The 22,663-nt window shown below is 33.6% G+C and overlaps 1 protein-coding gene across 7 annotated transcripts in view; it reads right to left on the minus strand.

Annotated features, from left to right (window-relative positions):
- The window catches only part of KIAA1109 (KIAA1109 ortholog), a 236,275-nt gene that overhangs the window by 91,685 nt on the left and 121,927 nt on the right, over positions 1-22,663 (minus strand). For 5 of the 7 annotated variants that reach the window (XM_031943786.1, XM_031943790.1, XM_012551896.3 and 2 more), the window contains exons 47-54: positions 20,943-21,649; positions 19,057-19,302; positions 17,529-17,622; positions 16,172-16,222; positions 14,276-14,482; positions 12,042-12,277; positions 3,876-4,120; positions 2,211-2,316 (exon numbers count right to left, since the gene is read on the minus strand). In XM_031943786.1, coding sequence (XP_031799646.1) covers positions 2,211-2,316; positions 3,876-4,120; positions 12,042-12,277; positions 14,276-14,482; positions 16,172-16,222; positions 17,529-17,622; positions 19,057-19,302; positions 20,943-21,649 — 1,892 coding nt within the window. The remainder of the gene's footprint in view (positions 1-2,210; positions 2,317-3,875; positions 4,121-12,041; positions 12,278-14,275; positions 14,483-16,171; positions 16,223-17,528; positions 17,623-19,056; positions 19,303-20,942; positions 21,650-22,663) is intronic. The other 2 variants (XM_031943787.1, XM_031943788.1) reach the window with 2 other exon arrangements.

Raw genomic sequence — 22,663 nt, forward strand, 5'->3', positions numbered from 1 at the left:
AATTCTAGCTCTGCAAAATCCTGCAGAGGGCCCTCAGCCTTTCTGGGTCTCAGCTTCTTTGTGTAAAATGATGGCTTTGGGGGACCTATTCAGCTTCAGATCTTTGATCTTATGAACATATTAATATCTCAAAGCATTAGTTAGGACATTGCACTACATTTTTAGTTTTAAAAAAATGACTCAAGTTTTCACTTCATTTTAGGTCCATAAATGGTTTATCTTAATTTACATGATATAGATGTCCCTGCCCCAGAACTCAGGGATCTGGAAACAATGACATGCAGGGCAGCCAGAGAATCCTGCTTGAAGCACAGCTTGCCAAGCTTTCCATCCATAGTACATCCCCCACCCACACCCATCCACATGGATCATGACATTCTAAATCTTCAAAAACTTTCTTTGTAGTCAAGTAGATGCCTGTTCTGCTTTTGTGATGCTGGGAGATCCTGTGATCTCCACAGAATTTAAATCATCCCATGGCTGACTGTGGTATGAAGGAAAGTCAGGAAGAAGACATGAAATAAAAGAGGTAATGAAAGGAACTGAAAAGATCTTAAAAGAATAAGGAAAAAAATTAAGAGGGCAGGAAGACAAGAAAAAAGGGAGCTGTTACCAAAACATCACTTCTTTTCAGTGAGTGGCTTCAGATCACCCTAACTAACCAGAAGCTTAATCCTCCACAGCTAGCACCGTCACTTAAGACAATTCACAACTTTCCTATCTCCCATATTTCGGTTGTTTCTTAGTATATGTGTAGTTAAGGATGCTTGGTGCACTAGTCTCTTCATCCTTTCATCAGCAAAAGACTTTATATTGATCCATCGCATCTTGCTCGCACTCTGCAAAGACCTGGCACATTCCTGTAGATCTCCATAATTGTTTATAAGCAAATGTTGTTTAAATGATTGCTAGCATCTTTTCAGTTTATTAATAACATTATTAACACTAGTTTATTCAATAAAATTTTAATTTCTTACCCTATGAAAGGATCCTAGACTGATATATTAACATATCGAAAAGTTCACCTAATATCACACTATAGACAAATCAGTTTTCAACATATATATCTTGTTTGAAACAATAAAAATTGATGAAATTGAAACATTTTGACAGTTTCCATAAAATAGATTATGTTTTGATGTTAATGAAACAGTAAATAGTCAGATTAAAATCTAGGGTTAGCAGTTAGAAGGGATTTTAGCTAACCTTCTGTAGAAAACTTCAGGCCTACCATTGAAAGTAGATTTTCTCATTCAATGTGAGAATTTTCCATACCTTAGAGAGCTTCTCAATATGTATGCAATTACCCTCTATCAAAATGATTCCACCCCTACTGCAAGTATATTCTCTACATGTGATGCAGAGTATATGTTTAAAATTAATTATTAAAGCATTTGCTTTACAAGATCTTGTAGGACTACCAGTCCTTTGAAGGTTCTGGCCTATGAGTGTTCACTAATCACAGCTTAATCATGCCTTTATATATACAACTAACTCATTAAATAGGATATTTAATACTTAATTTTGCTAGAGGTAAAAATTAAGAAGCTTAAAAATTAGTTGGGAAGGCAGAAAGAACACAAATCTATAATAATGGCACTAGTTTAACATATGGCTCTAGTTTAACATATGGCTCAGAATAACCCTAAAATAACTAGGTCAATAAAGCGATTTTCCAGGCATCAGTTATTTCCCTGATTGTTACGGTCCAGTTCAATTATGGCCAATATTATTAGGTGAACTTTCTTATGTGACTACAAAGAATAAATACAAACAAGACAACAAAGCAATAGTGATGTTCAATATGCTTTTGTGGGTGAGATGTCACTCCTTTATAGTCATACATTTCACAGCCTCATAGCTCTATGAATTTGACATTTCAGTGGCCTTTGAGATATACAAAAAACAATGCCAGAAGAAGCAGGGGAAATCAGAATCTAGAGCATAGAGGAAAGCCCATTATTGATAGCTCTGCCTACCCAGAAGCATTTCCAATCTGAATGTGGGTATATAATTTTGCATATGTATTTAATTCAAACGATATCTGTTAGATGGATAAAAGAAAATTAAGGATTCAGTCTTCAAGGCAATAATATTTTTTCATGTTGGAATTAAAAAATTATATATATATATATACATATATATATATATATAATATAATATAATATAATATATAATTCATATAATTCTCAAATGTCAGCTCTACTTACCAGAAACTTTCTGTATTACTTCATTAACTTCCTTCATAAAAACTTTTTGCACAAATACCAAATGGTTTAGAAGATCAGTTGTAAGATTATGCTCAAATGAACCAACCTGCAAAACAAATTTAAATAACATTAATTTTAAACCACTATGACTACATTAGATTTTAATATATCTCTTACATTCTATACAATGTTATGTTAAAAATAAAATTAACTGCATACATGTTACCTGAAAAAGTAATCTGTAATCCTATAAAAAATTTAAAATAATCTTCAGAGATGCTAACATTTTCAATGACTTACAAAATGTCTATACATATTCTTTTCCCAAGATGACAATTGTTTATTTATAAAAATGAAGAATCTGGTGAGAGTAACTAGGCTTACATTTTTAATATAGGCATATGACACATTTGCTTAAAAAAAATTCATAAACTATCTAACACCAAGAGAATGAATGAAAGAGGAAATTATATATGAAATCTTTATGCTTTAACTAAGTAGGAATCAACTAATTAGAAGTTTTTTCCCAGGTGCTAATAACATTAATTATGTTAATTAATATTAAACAACTGTGCTTTTCTTGCCCTCTATGCCAATAGGCCAATCACTAAAAGTAAAAAATCCCACATTTACTTATTTGTGTACATATTATATCAATAGAAAAATACATATTACTTCACACCCCATCCCCATTACTCCCTCTAAAAATATAGGTTTCTTGGGAGCAGAAATCCTTTTGACTTTCTTGTCTTTGTACATCCAGTGCTATATGGCACAAAATAAGTGCTTTAAAAAAAACCCACTGACAACAACAACAAAAAAAATACACCAACACTCTTTGATTTTTACCAGGTAGAAAACTTTTTTCTACCAATCCACCACTACTTTTTGTCAAAAGATTTAGGGTGAGTGAGTGAGTGTGTGTAAAACTGAAAATAAAAATAGTGTACCTACTTTTAGCCATTGCTGGCAAACTAGAATGGGATTATTTAGTATGTTTGACAAAAGATTATTTTAAAGTCAGCTAAATACTACACATCTCTTTATTAATAATTATTATGAAAAAAATTATTGTATTCATTACAAATGACTTTTTTTAGTCAGGACCAAGACTGATGTAACATTTTCTTGAAACCAGTAAAACTTCATTTCTCTAAAAAATAACTGCTAATACTAGAATTCTACAAATTCAATTAGGTCTTTTGCCAATTAGTACAAATTTGTAAATTTGGAATGTGTAAGCTATTAGAAAAAAATCATTTAAATGAACATACATACATGTCTAAATGCATTTAGATACATATATACAGATGTATATATCAATGCTTATGGCTACATAATTCATATATGTATTATACACTTAACAAAAATTACATATGGTATAAAACCGTAAAAATCACAAATATGAAGAAAATCATTAAAAATGTATTCAAAAACAAATACAGAGTTTATTCAGAACAGAATTTTCCTAAAAACAATTAAGCAAAAATCTGCATCAAATAAATTTTACTAAAATAGAAATACATTTAAAGACTTCTAACATAGTAAATCATCAATATATACTATAATGTGTACTTAATATGTATAATAATTGAAGGAAATTAATTTAGAAATTTTAGAATTTTGTGTTAAACTTTAATTTTAGAAATAAAATAAAAACATTACCTCTGCCACACAACGCAAGTAGTTTCCCTGTAAATAGTAACCTTGTTTAGAGGGAAGCTCATCTATACTCCACACTTGATCTGAATAACTGTCATGTTCTTCCATTATGTATTTCCCTGACATAGTGACAGGAGGCAGATTAAGACTAGCAGATGGAGGAATAGTTGACATATCTGTGGCAGAAACTTTTGAAGTAAACCGTAATCTGTGATTTGGCAGCTCAAAGGTAAATCTCGTTTGTGCACCTGAAAACAAAGGGGAGGAAAAAAAAAAGAAAAAGAAATGGTATCAATATTGTGAAATATAATTTAGAAGATTCCAAAAAGATTACCATTTTCCAAACTTGTATAAAATATGACTTCAAAATTATCTTTAAGCACATGAAGATAAATTTGTTTCCTTCTAAAAATTAAATAAATTTTTAAAAATCTTAACTGAGATGACCATTATTACATACAAAACAAAATAACTGAACCAGAGGACCTGCACATGCTGCCAGCAAACCCCCCCTGTGCATAGCATGCTTTTCCCCCCAAGAACACAACAAATCCAAGTTATTTTCAGAGTTGCCCTATTTGTTTATGTTTCCTACTAACTTTCTTCACAAAAAGCAACTTGCAGAGAGAGAAAATACTCTCCAGTTTTCCCACTTAACTGAGAAGCAAATAAGAAGAAACTAAATGATAGCAATAGTCAGGAAAGGACCAGCCAAGATGGCACAGTAAGCCTAGTAGGATCCAGATCTAAACCTGCAACCCCTCTTACTCCACTGGCTACCACCACAAAAGTTTAGAAAATTCATCCAACTGAGTCTGGATTAGGAAATCCAAGATAAAAAAACACATTAACGCATTTTTCCAGCTAAGGTCAGCATCAAAACAGGAAGATGTCTGTAGACACTAGGCACAGTCTAACAAAAGTTGATTGTGCAGAGCCTTGAGGATAAATGAGGGCTTGCCTGAAGATGGGAACTAAGGCAAGAAAAGGTCCCAGAACAGCACAGAGGAGCCTGACCTTAAACAGGGAGCAGGCTTAGGAGTCAACTGGCATTTTTGTTGCTATCTAGGGGGGGACAGTGAAATGTTCTTACACCAAAGTATAATATATAGGCAAGGAAAATAGTACTAACCTTGGCATTAAGTGAAGAGCAAATGTACAATTAGGTAGCTACATTGGGGATCTAATACTGGGAGGGAACTAGGATCTCAGACTCAGCCCAATATGATGCCTGCAGAATCATAACCAGAGCAAGGAGCTCAGATCAATGGAGTTCTGATTCTGTCAGTCACCTACTAAAGCTCAAACTAAGGGGAAGCCTACACTTATGTTCCTCAGACCTTAATCAAAGTTAGGAACTTAAAGACAGCTTTAAATTGGGTTCAGATTTTGCCCTGAAGCACACTGTTTTAGATATACTGAAAACTTGTAATTTCTCAATCTGTAATGTCCCCTGGAATAATATAATACAACATACAAGAAAAGAACAGTAGCAGAATGTAAATACACAAAAGGATCAAATGTGGCCTTCAAGAAGTGCAATGAGATTAGTCCTAACATCAAGTTTAAAGTTAGGAGTAGATTGAAGAATGAGATAACAAAAAAAAGAAACCCACCATAAAAAGTGGCCATGTCAAGGACAGTAAAGGCATAAACCTAAAGAAGAAAATGACACTAAAACATCTACAAGTTAAGCCACAAAGAAAATCATACAACATAGCTTAGGCACAAGTTCAAGTAGAATTCCAGGAAAAAGTAAAGAGTTACCAAAAAAAAAAAAAAATCATTTTTATAAATGAAATGAGAATGGTACAGTTTATGATTAGAAAAGAACTGAATGCTGGGGGAGTGGCAGGAATGGAAAGAAGTTTGGAAAGAAATGAAAGCTACGGAAGAATTGGAAAGAAAATTAATAGATTGGCTCAACAGGTACAAAATATTGCTTAAGTAAAAACCTCATTGAAAATTATAATGTAACAAACAGAAGATAACAACTCCATGAGAAACAAGAAACTTAAGTAAAGCAAAGTAAAAAGACTGAAAAAAAAAACAAACAAATGGCCTAGAAAACAGATAACTTAATTATGAGACCGCTTGAAAGCAGTGACCAAAAAAAAAGAGAAAATAAGAATCTAGCCATCATATTTCTTCTCTTTTTATTTGTCTGTTTGTTTATTTTTGTTGTAGCTTTTTATTTACACAATATATGCATGGGTAATTTTTCAACACTGACACTTGCAAAACCTTCTGTTTCAAAATTTCCCCTCTTACTCCCCATCCTCTCCCATAGATGGCAAGTATTCCAATACATGTTAAAATATATGCTAAATCCAATATATGTATACATATCCATACAGTTATCTTGCTGCACAAGAAAAATCAGATCTAGAAAGGAAAAAAAAAAAACCTGAGAAGGAAAAGCAAAAATGCAAGCAAACAACAATAGAAAGAGTGAGAATGCTATGTTGTGGTCCACACTCAGTTTCCAGTGCTTTCCCTGGGTGTAGATGGCTCTCTTCATTACTGAACAACTGGAACTGGTCTAAATCAATTCATTATTGAAGAGAGCCACTAGAGATCATATTTCAAAAAAATCACAATAGAAAACTCTCCAGAACTACAGGACAAAGTGAAAAATCATTTTTTCCTGAAAGAAATATCCAAAAATCCCATTATCATTTTAACCAATATCAGAAGGAAAGAAAAAATACTCCAGGCACCCAGAAAGAATTTATAGTACCAAGGAACCATAATCAGGTTCACATTAAAATTTATTAGCTACCTCTATAAAGATGTTTGGAATGTAATATCCAGAAGTTAAAAGATTTTGGTTTGTAATGAAGAATAATTTAGTCAAGTAAATTGAGCATACTCTACATGGGAGAAAATGGATCTTTAATGAAATAGAAGACTTCTAATCATTCCTGATGAAAAGATCAGAGATGAATAGAAAATGTGACATATATTCAAAGGAATCATGAGATGCATAAAAAAGGTAAACATGAACATACAGTCATCAGGAACAAACCAAGTTTGACATTCTAATATAAGGAGATTATACATATGTCCCCCTTAGATTTCTTATCATCAGCAGGGGTCAGAGAGGAGTCTGAAGAGATGAAGACATAGTTGTGATTTTGTTAAGTTTGATCTTTAAAAAAAGAAAGGGAAGGGAAAAGCATTTCATTAGAAAAGGTAAAGGAAGGGTGGGGGAAATTATACTCCCCATAAATTGGGAAACATTTCACACCAGAGTTGCAAAACTCTGATGAAGACAATGACCAACCACAATTACAAAGGACTCAGAATGGAATATGCCACACAATTCTTGACAAAGAGAGATGACCAACAAAGGCTCTTGTGGGAATGGCTTGTGTGATTATATATATAAGGAAGGGTTTTTTTCTATCTTGTTTGACTGGGGGGCAGGTAAGAAGATGAAATTAAATTTTAAAAGAGGGTGTAGCTAAGGGCAGCTTCAATTAACTTGTAAAATATCTTTGCAGCAAGTTTCTTTATAAGGAATAGATTTAGTTTTTTTTTTTTTTTAAATTTAATAGCCTTTTATTTACAGGATATATACATGGGTAACTTTACAGGATTAACAATTGCCAAACCTCTTGTTCCAATTTTTCACCTCTTACCCCCCCCCCCCCTCCCCTAGATGGCAGGATGACCAGTAGATGTTAAATATATTAAAATATAAATTAGATACACAATAAGTATACCTGACCAAAACGTTATTTTGCTGTAGAAAAAGAATCATACTCTGAAATATTGTACAATTAGCTTGTGAAGGAAATCAAAAATGCAGGTGTGCATAAATATAGGGATTGGGAATTCAATGTAATGGTTTTTAGTCATCTCCCAGAGTTCTTTTTCTGGGCATAGCTATTTCAGTTCATTACTGCTCCATTAGAAATGATTTGGTTGATCTTGTTGCTGAAAATAGATTTAGTTTTATAAGAACATTTCCAATTGATAAATTGGTGAAAGGATAGGAAGAGGCAGTTTTCAGAGAAAAAAAATCTAAATTATTGATAGTCATGAAAAAAGCTCCAAATCAGTAATAATTATAGAAAAAACAAATTTAGCAACTCTAAGGTATCCTTTTCTATCCCTTCATACTGGAAAAGGTATCAAAAGTGGCTTAGAAACAGAGTGGTGCATCAGTGGAATAGTTTAGGTAAAGAATATATAGTAACAAGTGACCGTAGTAATCTAGTAATTTGGTAAAAACAAAGATCTAAGCTTTGGGAGCAAGAGCTCACTGGGAAAATTGGAGAGCAATTTGGCACAAACTAGAAATAGACCAATATCTCACACTGCATATTAAGATAAGGTCAAAACTGGTACATGATTTGGACATAAAAGTTGATATCATAAGCAAGCTTAGGGAAGATGGAAATATTTACCTCAGATTTATGGATAAAGGAAGATTTTATGATCTAAGAAGAGAATGAAATAGTCAAGGGAAGTAAAATGGATAAATTTGATTATATGACATTAAAATGATTTTGTATACATAAAATCAATGTAGATAAAATTAGAAAGTAGGAAACTGGGAGAAAAATTTAATAGCAAGTTTCTCTAATAAAGATCTCATTTCTCAAAAATATGAAAATAAGAGTCATTCTCCAATGGATAAGTGAACAGACAGTTTTCAGAGAAAGAAATTAAAGCTACCAAAAACTACATGAAAAATGCTTTAAATTACTAATAATTTCAGAAATGCAAATTAAAATAACTCTTCACATCTTTCAGATTGGCTGTTGTTTGTCCTTCATTCTCAAAGAAAACCAAAATGACATCATTGTTATAGTCAAATTAAAGTGTGTCTAACTTTGGCTGATCGAATAAATATGAACTCAGAATGCTCTACCACAGACCAGGCACAAATAGTTCATATGATCATTTGGGATGGATTCTCTAACTTTGTACATCTCATATTTCTTTTGAGCTTTTCAATTCTGCTTTACTTATATAGCACAGCACCTTCTCTGAAGAGGGTAAGCTGTGCTGGGCAGTCCAATGCCAGTGTCTCCCATGTCATGCAATCAATTATAAAGTTCTTAAGTGAGATCCTGAAAGTTCCTTGTACTGCTTTTTCTAACAATGATGTTTGAGTACTTGCCCTATGTAAGTTCTCCATAAAAAACTATTTTTGGCAAGCATTTTTGGTATTCAAACAATGTGACCAGCTCAATGGAGTTGCACTCTCTGCAGTAAAGTTTGAACACTTAGCAGTTTAGTTCAAGGAAGAACCTCAGTGTCTAGTATCTTATCTTGCCAAGTGATCTTCACAATCCTAAGACAATTCTACATTTGTACATCTGCCTAAGGCCTCTCAAACTGTCAGTCATGAGGGTTTATAGAAAATTATGTCAAAATTTGATTACCCAAAAAATTTCATCAGTATTGTAGGTCAATTTCATGACAACATGCTTGCCCAAGTTCTGGATAATGGACTATAATTCTCATGTTTTCCCAACCACCAATGGAGTGAAACAAGGCTGGTGTTTACTCCCATTCTTTTTAGTATATTTTCAGCCATGTTGTCAAATGCCTTCAATGAGGATAAACATGGTGTAAGCCAAATACTAAAGTGGAGAGAGTGTTGGTACATGATTTTTTTTTTTTTTTTTTTTGCAGATGATTGTACACTTAATGTAGGCTCTGAAGCTGAGATGCAACAAAGTCTGGATCGACTCTCTGCTACATGTTGCAAATTTTGGCCTAATACCACCAAGGCTAGGTAAAATTAGGGAGGGAAAGACCATCAAAGCTTCTGTTCAAAACCAAAACAATTGCCATTTACATTACAAACAAAGACTAATTGGGGCTTGGCATGGTCCTTAAAAAAATATAGCCAGAACCCCAAAATACCTTGGGAGACTAACATGACACAAAAGATAAATAACAAAAGGGATGTCTTGATCTCTATCTTGCTACTGGACCAGCTCCTCTTACTTAAATTTCATTCACTTGCATGTTGTGGCATCACCTCCCTGATGTCATAGTCTTCTTCAAGAACTAAGGACAAACACCAACAACTGGTCTAAATATTCTAGAGATTATTTTGAAACTGTGTTTAAGGAGCTATAAAACTGTGAATACCTTTTGCAACAGCAATACTAGGTTTGAACATATCCGAAGGGGATCAAAGAAAAAAGGATTTATATATACAAAAATATTTATAGCAGCTTTTTTTGTGTGTGGTGGTAAAAACTGAGGAATGGCTGAACAAGTTTTGATATATGAATGAGACAGAAATGAGGAGAGAAATGGTTTCAGAAAAACCTGGGAAGATTTGGATGATCTGCAAAGTGAAGTAAGCAAAACAAAGAGAACAATGTAAAGAGCAACAGCAATATTGTAAAGATAATTAACCATAAAAGACTCTGATCACTACAATGTTCTACCATAATAATTTAAAAGACTCATGGGAAAAAAATACTATTCACCTACAGAAAGAGAATTGATGAACTTAAGAACGCAAAATGAAACATATTTTGACATGGTCATGCCAGGATTTATCAATGATGGTTTTGTTTCTCTAGCCATCTCAATGTACTGGTGAGAGGAAAGTGGAAGGAAGAGAATTCAAAAGTGTTTTTAAAAAAAAGTCATGAATTTCAAGTTAAGAACTGATACAAATTCTGAAACCAGCTTATTCTTTCCCCTTGTCAGGAAATGCTGTAACACTCATTCTTTGGAACTCAGTTTCCCAAGACTGCCTAATTATCATCTTTAAAGAAAAGTCACACCATTTTTTATAAATTATAACCATCCCCCCCCCACACACACACATCCTGTTTCTTTCTCCTCAGAGCACATTCCCTTTAATGATGTCTTTCTCCTTACCTATAGCTAACTCTTGTTAATCTGTTAACTTCCTCTACAGATTTAGCTTGCCAGTCAAACCATATTGCTTTCCCAAATCAATTTCATATTTACCCTTCCTGGTGTCTATTTTACTTCTTCATTTTCTCTCTTAAATAAATGTACCTTTTAGCTAAGAAGAAAGCCCTTGTGAGTTCTTCACATGTAAACTGCTACTGAACCCATCATTTGGTGTCTATATTCAATTTCATCAGAATGACGGTTGGGAAATACCAGAACAAACTAATAGAAACTTACTCTGACATAAAGAATAATAAATGAAAAATTCAGAAAGCCATGGGAAGATTTGTAAAAAATTATATTTGTCAAACTGACTTTTAAATGTCAGCATATAGAGACAGAAAAACTCTGGTCAATGTTCATACCATACTGCCTAAAAGGACTTGTGGCTTCTGATAATAAATCATCATTTTTCAGATGTGAATTAAATTATAAAAGTTTGACAATGAAATCATATATACTGTTTATGTCTTAAAGTGTAGATGGCTAGCAACAAGCAGAGTACATAAAAGTTATGCAGAGGTTAACATACTTTCCACACAGCTATGGAATGCTTTGCAAGCATTCCTCCACGATCAAAGCTGAGAACAGGATGTATTGACCTGATAGGTACCTACAAGTGCTGCTAGCACAAAAATGCAATCAATCTGAGCGTCATCTATGTGGACATGTTTAAAGTAAATATAAGATAACCTTGGTGTGGAATAGCTATATTAGGAATAAGGCATCAAAAAGAAGATAATTAGTGATTATGTTGCCATAAATGGATTGGTACTGCTAGTGATTAATGTTAATATCAAGCTGGAATGTAACCATGGAATGTACACTAAGTAACTTTGAGATATTTGGTGCTGTTGCAATGCTAGCTTAAAGAGTATATAAATCCTGGCTCTCAGATCAAAAAATGGATTTCTTTGCTGAAGCACTCACCTGTCCTGCATCATACTTTCTCCTTGATGAGGCCCTTGAAGGGTTCTCATTAGAGCCTTTTACTTCCCTAAGAAATTCCAACTTTGTCAAGCCCAGGAGACAGATCTCCTGTTTTTATAGTAGTTTATAATTCGAAGAGTAGGATGTGTACATCACAAATAATCCAAAACTGCTACTGCTAGTATGATTGACTTGTCCTAAAACATTCAGAGTACATTTGCAAAATATAACCAAAACAATTTCCACCCTTATAAAACAGCAATCCCTAAGATGACACAGTCAGTCTCTGCCTTAACACCCTTGAAATTGACTAGAAATGCAGAGCCATCTCATCACCTGTCATTCCGTGACTTCTCATTCTTCCCATTTTGTACTCTGCTTTTAGAGATGGCAAGAGTGCTGCTCCAATTGCTATTCCATCCAACATGGCACTGAATTTAAGAACAATAGGCTTCTTTTCCAAGCCTTCAGGCAGCTGTGGAAATTCATTGGTTTCAATAGGAGTTTGGTTAACACTTGGAGTTTTTTCAGAAGGCAAGGGGGTTGCAATATCTTCTTTAGTAGCCTGAGGGCTGTTGGTTTAATAAAAAAAATCTTGGTAAGAAGTTCCAATTTTTACTTTAAAAATTAGTTCTCAATAGTAACATGTAATAAATGGAGATATAAAGTCAACAGATCTGAACGCAAACAAGGAATTAAGAAGACCTGGGTTCAAACACCATGCTTTGATTTTGTGACTCTGGACAAGTGACTTGATCACTCCCAATGTGAGGCACCCCTCTCTAGGATTTTTAATAGTCCTAGTAGAAGGATTTTCCCTTATCCAAGAGTTTAATGAAGTCACAGATCAGATTTCCCCCCAGATTCCCTTTCATTTGTAAAGGTAGCAACAACTGACACTTAAGAGTGAGGAGCACTGTAGTGGCCATAAAACAATGACACTGTGTGAAGTAAACTGTACTATCATCATTAGTATTTTATAATAAATTTTTATCACCAAGAATTTTACTGAGGTGCCTATAGTAAGTGAAAAGTCATTCCTATTTAAAAAAAAAATCTGGAAATCACAACCATATATCTTAGGTTTAAAAAAAGTGTTAGCAAAGCAAGACTTTTTGATTTCACACTTTTATATCTCATTTTGCTTTAAAATATGGCAAAGATTAAAAAAAAATGGCAAAGCTTCTTTAAAGCTGTCTTTTCAAATTCTGTCCTTAGTCATTCAAGATTTCTGAAGAGTTCTTTAAAATATTACAGCAAGAAGAAATGCCAAGTTTGTATCTATCTCTTCTCCTTGAAGGATCCACAGGGCTGGAGGAAATCCTGGGGCTACTAACTACAAAGACAGCATGCTTTACTATTCCTCCCATGACATGACTATGAACATTCCTAGAAGTCTGAACTCTATTGTTTAAAAAAAAAAATCTTAACAGAAGAGTTCTAAAACCCTAAAAAATTAGACAATCAATGCTTTGAATATTTCCCAAGAAACAAATGAAATTTACCCCATTGAAATGGAAAAAAAAAACCAACTAGATTTTGTTTTGTCTTTCTGTATCTCAATTTAGATTTAAAACCCAATTTTACTACTTAATACCTATGTAACTTTGCATGAATGAAATGAGTCACTTAACCATTCTGGGCCTCAGTTTAGTTAGAATGTCTAAGATTTCTTCCAATTCTAAAATATGACATTATCAGTTTGACACTGATGCCAGATCTCAAGGTTAAGAATAATGACTTATAGGGCAGCTAGGTGGTGCAATGGATAGAGCACCAGCCCTGGAGTCAGAAGGACCTGAGTTCAAATCTGATTTCAGACACTTAACATTTCCTATCTGTGTGACCCTGGACAAATCACTTAACCCCAAATGCCTCAGGAAAAAAAAAATAATAACTTAGGCAAATTGTGAATCTTCGCTTCCTGGAGAGAGATGGCAAAAGATAAAGTCATAATGTACTACAATCTGATGTGGTCCCTTGGGGTTGACCAATTTTCAGATGACCAATTTCTATCTTAAAAGAGATTTGATTTTCTCTGATCAAAGCACAGTTCCAGATCATTCATAGGTAACTGATTTTTTCTTTCATTGTATTTATATTTAATAAATCTTTGGGATACACATCAATTTTTATTTTTTATTTTTTTGCTGAGGTAATTGGGGTTAAGTGACTTGCCCAGGGTCACACAACTAGGATGTGTTAAGTGTCTGAGGCTGGATTTGAACTCAGGTCCTCCTGACTCCAGGGCCAGCACTCTATCCACTTCGCCATCTAGCTGCCCCAGGATACATATCATTTTAACATACTCAAAAGTACATGTCATTGGTATTAATACCTAAATGACTTTTCATAAAACCTATTACTTGCCAGGACCACATTTATAGAGGAAAAGGATATTGAAGGAGTTTAGGTGGTGGTGGTATCTGCAATTTCAAATCTGAGGATATCATTCTGATCTGTATCCTTCCCCCAAAGTTGGTTAGAAAAAATTTCTTTCCACATGATATATCTTCTTACATAGCATCAATGAGGCATACAACACCATAGTCAATGGAGAAAGGACTTACGCTGCTGATGGTTGTCTGATAAGGTCTGAAATCTGCTTGGAAAGTTGGTGTGAACTACGGACCATCATGCTGTGTAAGGTGGCTGGGTGCTGAGGAATGTTGATACTGATTGCTCCCACTTTGAACACAGCTGCGTTGTTTGTCTTCAACCCTCTTTGGGCGCTATAGAGGGCTTGGGACTTTGCAATACTACACTTCACTACAGTTCTAGCAAAAGAGAAGAAACATACTGCTTTAAAATTTTTTCTAGCATTTTTGAAAAGCAAAGTTCTATTACAATGTATTTGAATACAAATGCAAACTAGACTTTACAAAACCATATGCCTTTTATCTTTGCACATGTACATGGGATATAATATAGAAACAATGTGTGCTTTTAAAGTAATCTATTAAATTCATGATAAGTAGAAAAAATACATTTATTCCAATTTTAATATTGTGTCTGGGATTTCTAAGAGGGTATTAACATGAATATACATGTACAAGGAAACATCAATAGTCAAAAAGCATGCAAACATAATATGAATTTTCATTTTGTAATTCTTCGACTCTAACTAGTTGACAAACCCATAATGAAATCACATGCATTAAATTAAAATTTAAGAACAATAAAAGACAAAAAATTCCCCAATTTTATTATAAAACAAGAAACTATATTAAAGATCTCCAATTAAAGCATTAAACAAAGAACTAGAACACTGGGGGAGAGGGGAAAGAAAAGAATGACAGAAAAGAAGAAATGTGTTTTGTTTTATTTTTTTAATTCTGAATCTTTTTAGCTTCTATCATTTCTACAATGAATAGGAAGGAAATGACAATACCATTATAAAAAGTCAAACAGATAACATGCAAGGTTGTCAATTAATAAGCCTTCAACAACTTCTTTATCTTTGGAAAAGATCAGAATGGTCATGAAGGGAAAAAAGACATCTTGCCCATTTCTCCTAGGAGTTACTTATAAGAAATATCGGGCCAATTAATATCCATATTTTAAAACCTGAGCTTATTATCATCTTCCCTCTTGATCTCTAACACTGTTCAGCTCCTGGTCTAGTACAAAGAAAAGTGTATTTCAGAAACTACCTATTATATGACCTCTTTAAGGTCTTTATGTTTGCTCTGTATTTTCAGTTTCAATCACATATATCCAGGGTTACATTTTCAAAAAGACTTTCAATGTAAAGTTCAATATCATTCTGCAATAGCAAGCCTTTTAAAATCAAGGAATAAAATGCATATAAAATATGTTTAATTCTTAATGCTAAAATGATCTGTTAAAATCTTTCAAGATATTATATAACAGATATTTAATTATTTCCCACTACAGCAGAACTCATTAAACAGATTCAGATAAAAATCAATCCCTCAAAATACAATTCAAATTTAATAGGATTTGAAGACAGAGCAGACAAAATTCTGTCCCCTTAGCACCAACATTTAGAAGTTCTAATCTGATTAATTTTAAAAGAAAAAAACAATTATATAATCACTTTTTATGTATTAGTGCTTTAATAATTCTATTTGTAACTCTGATAAAGAATTAATTATTCACTACAAAGGAGAATTTTATATCTTCTATTCTAAGCTTGGGATAACATCCTTTAAGCTGAGACATATATTAACCATTAACCAGTCAGGGAATCATGAATTCCACGTGACCACAGTCTTATAGGTATTGATCATATCCTAGGGATAAATTAGTACTTATTGATAAAGAAGGTATGGATATTATCTACCTCTAATATGACACTTTGACATAGTAAAGAAAGCTTCCAATGCAAAAGAAGCTCTATTAAAGTGATCAAATAGTAACAAAGACATAGGCATAAAACATTCTGCCTCTAAAACACACACTCTCATGTCAGTTGAAAGCCAAGTAAGCAGAATATGACATACAGAAATTCTTGTTTGGCGGTGCTTGTAGGAGATGTAGGGAAATCTTCCAGTCTACAGATGAAGATAGAAGAAAAAGAAGAGAAAAAGAAAGCAAATAAAGAAGATTCGTGCAAATATTAGTCACAACATGCCAAGTAATCTGAAAAACTCTCTAACATTAAACTAGCTTTTCAATAAGTTTTAATATTAAGTATTTGCTGAGTCTACGTCCTTTCCTTCCCTTCCAGGAAATCCATTAATATTAGGTCCAAAAGGAAGAAAACCTCAGCATACAAGATTTATGCTAATGGCTTGGGGACACTCAGCAATATTTACTCATAGTTTCCAATAAATGTTTGCTGTATCCAAACTGAAGTATAAATGTATGGTCTCTGGAACCCTAATTGCCTAACTCCTTATTTGTTATCTTTGTTTAATCAGACTAATGGTTGTGTGAGTTAGGAAGAGTATGCCAAAGTTGTATGTTGAGGTACAGAAGCCATGAAATGCCCTTCATGCAACTTCCTCCACCCAAGCACATGAAATGAGCTTTTTGCTACTATTTTTCTGTACTATGTGGTAATAAGCTGAATCTAAAACAAATAGATAATGATCTCAAAATACTGAAATTTGGGAGAAGGGGTATGATTCAACTCTAACAACTGATATCGATCCTATTTTATGAAGCATGATTTTTCCTCTGAAGTTTATTATTATATATAATAATTATGATAGTGATGATCCTTACTTAGAATCCTTAAGTAATATAAATAAGAAATGCATATTTGTTTATTTTTCTTCATGGGCTTAGGGCATAATGCATGTTTTTATTTCTTGTCTCCCTCCAGGTGAACTTTTTAGGGATATTTTTGCACATAAATCCTTAATTATTTATGATTTCGGTAACCATTACTCTCCCCTAAAGTAATTGCTCTTAATCCTTAGCGTGCTAATCTGTGATAAATTAAAAAATATATATTTTAAAAATTATTGGCAATCCTATATAATAAACCTTAGTCAAACTCTGCTCAAAGAGAATGGTGCCTTTGTTATGTTCTCCTGGCCCAGTCTGATTTAGCAGGTCATGAGATGAAGGCTTAGAAGTCTTCTTATGGCAATGATATTGCTTATAATCCATCAGAACAATACCAAACTCTAATAATATTTCTGGTCAGAGAAGAACATTTTGCAAAACAAAGTAATCTCACCAAAAACAATAGTATTTTTCAAAACTTCTACAGCAATTTTGTAACTTAATATTGTATATAAAATTTAAACATCAAGTTGGAATAGCAAATACGTAGCTTTTCAATGTTAATTTTCTTTCTATAAAACCACATGATCATAATAAAAATAAAGAAAAAACGCTGTTACTTACTGTATATTTGGTGTAATTCCCTCAAGCAGGACAATATTAACCCCACCAATATGAGCGGTAGCACAAGTCTCTGTCATCTTTTGATGTAAAACATCTTAAAAAAACAAAAGGAATATGATTTAATTTTGCATAGTATGTAAAACAAAATGTTAACTGTGTTTCAAAGTTCATTTTGTATATATTAACTCCACTAACATTATAAAGATGCTTTGAAACTCTTTCAAAGTTGACACTATACATATTTATCATGGTACAATAGAGAAACTGTGGATCTCATCACCAGATGTCTGATGAACTGCTACCTTTGTGACACTGGATAAGTTATATAACCTCTCTAACACCGAGTTTTCTGCTGAGTAAAAAAGGGGAATATAATTCTTGAAGTAACTCCCTCATTGAGCTGCTGTGCATAATGTACTTCATAAATGTACTGTGTATAATGCACTAGATCAACTTGAGCTATTCTTATTCTTTTCACAAGCTTCATGGATTATAATATTAAACATGTAGAGTGCCCTTTCTCTAAGATTCTAGATCTCGTAAATCAGTGCTGTCAAACTCAATTAGAATAAAACTGCTGCCTGGGGCATACTGACTTAAAAAAATCACAAATTCACATTACTTATGTTGTGTGATATTTTGATTAGTTTTGTTACACATTTTCCAATTATATTATAATCTTGTTAAGAGTTTGACATCTCCATTTAAAATTCCCAGGTACTGTGGCTTCAGGATTCAGGTTTCCAGCACCTTCTTTTTTATTTCATGCCCTGTCTTTACCAAATGCTTCATAAAAATCAATACAAATTTTAGAAGACAGACTTTGTGAAGTATCTTTCCTTTAACATATTCCTGAAATTTTGTAAGCTGCTGTCCAATTCAGGAAATGTTGGTTTAATTTTTAAAGAAACTATACTACCAATACCATAGTTACAATGGTCTTCATTTGAAGATTTGAAATGCCTTATCTCCTGGAGCATCACAGCTTGCACTGACTGAAGCATGAATAGGATTAAAAGATTTGCATAATGGAGTACAGATGAGAAAACATTTCATAAGGCATTGTCACACAGGCTAATAATCCCACTTTTAGCAGTACATATATATGTCTAAGACATTTAAGATAACAAAGTTACAGCTCCATAGAAACCCTATGAAGAAGGAAGTCTAAGTATTATTATTCCTATTTTACAGATAATTTAAGAAGGCTTAGAGTTGGATGATTTCCTCTCAGTTAGAGTTGCAAGGTGTCAGTCAGAATTTACACACAAATTGTAGCTCTGAGCAGGAGAGCATATTATATTTGCATGCCATCTAAAAGGTCATTTCACCATTTTCAACAAGTCATGAAACTGCCCCCAAAAGATGCCAGCCCATCATTCAGTAGAGAAGACTCTCCATACTGAGAGAACCCTGACATCCTCTGTAATTTTCATTTTGGGAGAAGAAATTACAAAGTGGAAATTCTGGAAACATAAAATCATTTTTATGGGCAGAGTTGCATTATAAGATGGAAAAAATTTCATACCTTTCATTTTTTCCTTAAGGGTAAAACTCCCATGAATTCTCTTCAATTCTGATTCCATTGTGAGTCCACCAATATCTGCTTCAAGATGTGTACGGTTTACCATGCCAATGCCAAAAACTATCAGAGTAACATTCTGTGGTTCTGAAGTAACCAAGCTCCGCTTCCTTTGTGTTTTGGTCAAGCTATTATTGTCTTGTTCATTCTCAAACACAACTTTACAAGGAGGCTCTGTAGGGCTCCGAACTGCTATATGGGCAAAGTGACATATCACAGTTTAGCAATGGAAAACAATAACAATACAAGGGTGTTTGAAACATCCTTTTCTGTAACTTCTCTGGTTCACATCAAGATATTGCCTTAAAAAAGTTTTTTCTGGCTAGCAAGATGAATATAATTTCAATTTGTAATAGTTAGATCTCATCCACATAGGTGAAATTCGTCACTAGCACTACTATATATGCGTAATGTTAACATATAATATGCATAGATTCTAAAACAAAGAATTCAGATTTACGTTCTAAAATATGTGTATACCTGTCAGACTGGCTAGAATGACAGGGAAAGATAATGTGGAATGTTGGAGGGGATGTGGGAAAACAGTGACACTGATACATTGTTGGTGGAATTGTGAATACATCCAGCCATTCTGGAGAGCAATTCGGAACTATACTCAAAAAGTTATCAAACTGTGCATACCCTTTGATCCAGCAGTGTTTCTACTGGGCTAATATCCTAAAGAGATTTTAAAGAAGGGAAAGGGACCTACATGTGCAAGAATGTTTGTGGCAGCCCTCTTTGTAGCGGCCAGAAACTGGAAACTGAGTGGAAGCCCATCAATTGGAGAATGGCTGAATAAGTTATGATATATGAATGTTATGGAATATTATTGTTCTGTAAGAAATGACCAGCAGGATGATTTCAGAAAGGCCTGGAGAGACATACACGAAGTGATGAGGAATGAAATGAGCAGGACTAGGAGATCATTATATACTTCAACAACAATACTATATGATGATCAATTCTGATGGACGTGGCCCTCTTCAGCAATGAGATGAACCAACCAGTTCCAATGGAGCAGTAATGAACTGAACCAGCTACACCCAGTGAAAGAACTCTGAGGATGACTAGGAAGTACTACATAGAATTCCCAATCCCTCTATTTTTGCCTGCCTGCATTTTTGATTTCCTTCACAGGCTAACTGTACAATATTTCAGAGTCCAATTCTTTTTTGTACAGCAAAATAACTGTTTGGACATGTATACTTATTTTGTATTTAATTTATACTTTAACATATTTAACATGTATTGGTCATCCTGCCATCTAGGGGAGGGGGTGGGGGGAAGGAGAGGACAAATTGGAACAAAAGGTTTGGCAATTATCAATGCTGTAAAATGACCCATCCATATAACTTGTAAATAAAAAGCTATTAAAAATTTAAAAAATAAATAAATAAACAAAAACTATTATATAAGTATTTTAAAAAATAAAATAAAATGTGTGTATAAATAGAAAGTTTTTTGCCTAATTCCATCTGAAAAATCTGTAATTGTTAAGAATTTATCGTATCCTATATTTTGCAGAGATTAAGCCTACCAACAATATGAATTTTAGTATGAGATGAGAACAATATGGACCCATAAGTTGTAGAGTTCTCAGGATTTACAAATTGTTTTCAATATCAAAACAGAGGATGTCAGAAGGAGATGGAACACCATAGCTAGGGATCCCAGTAGTTAAATTTCATTATGGCCTTCTTCCTAGGTATGATTCTTAATCTTTATGCATCTCAATTAATGAATTTGTAAAATTAAGCTAAGTCCTTGTGATTATTTATAACAAATATAAGCTGAACATTTAACTTGCAAATTTAAAAATTGTCTCTTACCAGATGGACCAAAAGGTTCTGAAGATTTCTCCAATATCCCCGTTGGGTCAGAGATGAGTGAATAAAAATTAAGCAGCTTGTACATATTTTGCCAGCACTCTGCTGATGGTTCACTTTGTTCAGACACTGTGATGGAATCAGAGTCATCCATATGGATAGTCATGTGATCAACCACTTCCTTTGAACCCTTCCTTGATACTTTTGAAGTTCTTCTTTCAGACCGTCCTAAAGAATTCTTGTTCCGAGATTCCTTTTTGTTGTTCTCATTATTGGCTCTTTTATTCTTTGCATTGTTGACTCTCCCACCACCATTAAGGCTCCCTCTGGAGCTTCGGCTGAAGTCAGAAGAACGAAAGTCCCGATGTTTGTGGGTTTTAAAAGTAGGTGTTGGGGAAGCCGACCCTGCTGTATATCTATTAAGTTTGATGTCAGTCTGGGTGGCTTTTATGTCATCTATCATGGTACTAAACTGGTGAATAAGGCGAACCAAAGCCATATCTACATGCTGGCTTATTGACTGACAGGAAATAGTAAAATTACAGTGAAAGGTGTTGAAATAACGTTTGTTGAGGTCATGAAATGAGAAAGCATTGGTTGAGTTCTGAGGTGTACATGTTGACTTCTCCATTACAACAGCACTGATGCTGAAGGTTTCCAACATTAATGCTGGTTTGAACTCAAGTGGAGGAAGATTGACATGTCCTTGTCTAAAAATCAAGAGAAAGAATTAAAAATTCCAAGTAAGTTTTCTATCCATTAATTCATTTACTTATTTATTATAGCACTCATTCCAAATTCTCTCCTTTCCTCCAGTCCTTTTCCCACTCATTTGAGAAGACAAACAATAAAAGCTGGCTCAATTTTTACTAATTCACAACCAAATTCTTTACATAAAAGGAAAAACAAATTACAGAATAGGTAAGCCATTAGTTCTAAGTATGAGTTTGTCATTGTTTTTACTTGGTGAAATGGCATCACTTATTAAACTTTCAGAATAAAAGGAAAATATATTTCCTACCCGTTGGACAATTCAAACCAGTCTTTTTATTCTATCAAAACTGTTAGTTTTGGATCCTTTCTATGATAGCAAATTTCAAAATGAATTTATTACTTCAGAAAATAACTTATTTGAAATAAGTAAAAAAATTATTTTCTCTACAACTCTGGAATGCAGAAGAAGAAAAATTGGCATAATTCATTACAAGCAACTATATCATACTTTAACATTTTCCTAAGGACTTTCAAACCTATTATATGATGTTAAACTCATAATATCCCTGAGATAGGTTGGGCAAAGCTGAACAATAAAAGCATTCCTTAAATTAAAAAAAGCCAGAAATCAGCATATCATATAACTAGATTTTAGAGTTAGTCTTGCTGTACTTGAATATAGGTCTTCCAGGTTTCCCACTGCATCCAGAGCCATCTCTAGTCATCTTGATCTTATATTGCCATTGGGCTTGAATGGCTCTAGATGAGAAACTGAGGCTGGTGACTTTCCACAGTTCTCCCTCACTTAAATCCAATTCACTTGCATATCATGGCATCAATCTCCTGATGTCTTTGTCCTTTTCGAGAATAAAGGACAAACCACAAGCACAAGTGGCACTAGTGAATGCAAAGTGCTTTGTAAACTATTTGTAAGTGCTATGTAAAATTCTTTTCTGTATGTTGAAAACCAGTTTGACATAGTAGATAGAGGACTGTCTTTAAAGACTGGA

Source organism: Sarcophilus harrisii, chromosome 6 (assembly GCF_902635505.1).
Source record: "Sarcophilus harrisii chromosome 6, mSarHar1.11, whole genome shotgun sequence".
Classification (NCBI taxonomy): domain Eukaryota; kingdom Metazoa; phylum Chordata; class Mammalia; order Dasyuromorphia; family Dasyuridae; genus Sarcophilus; species Sarcophilus harrisii.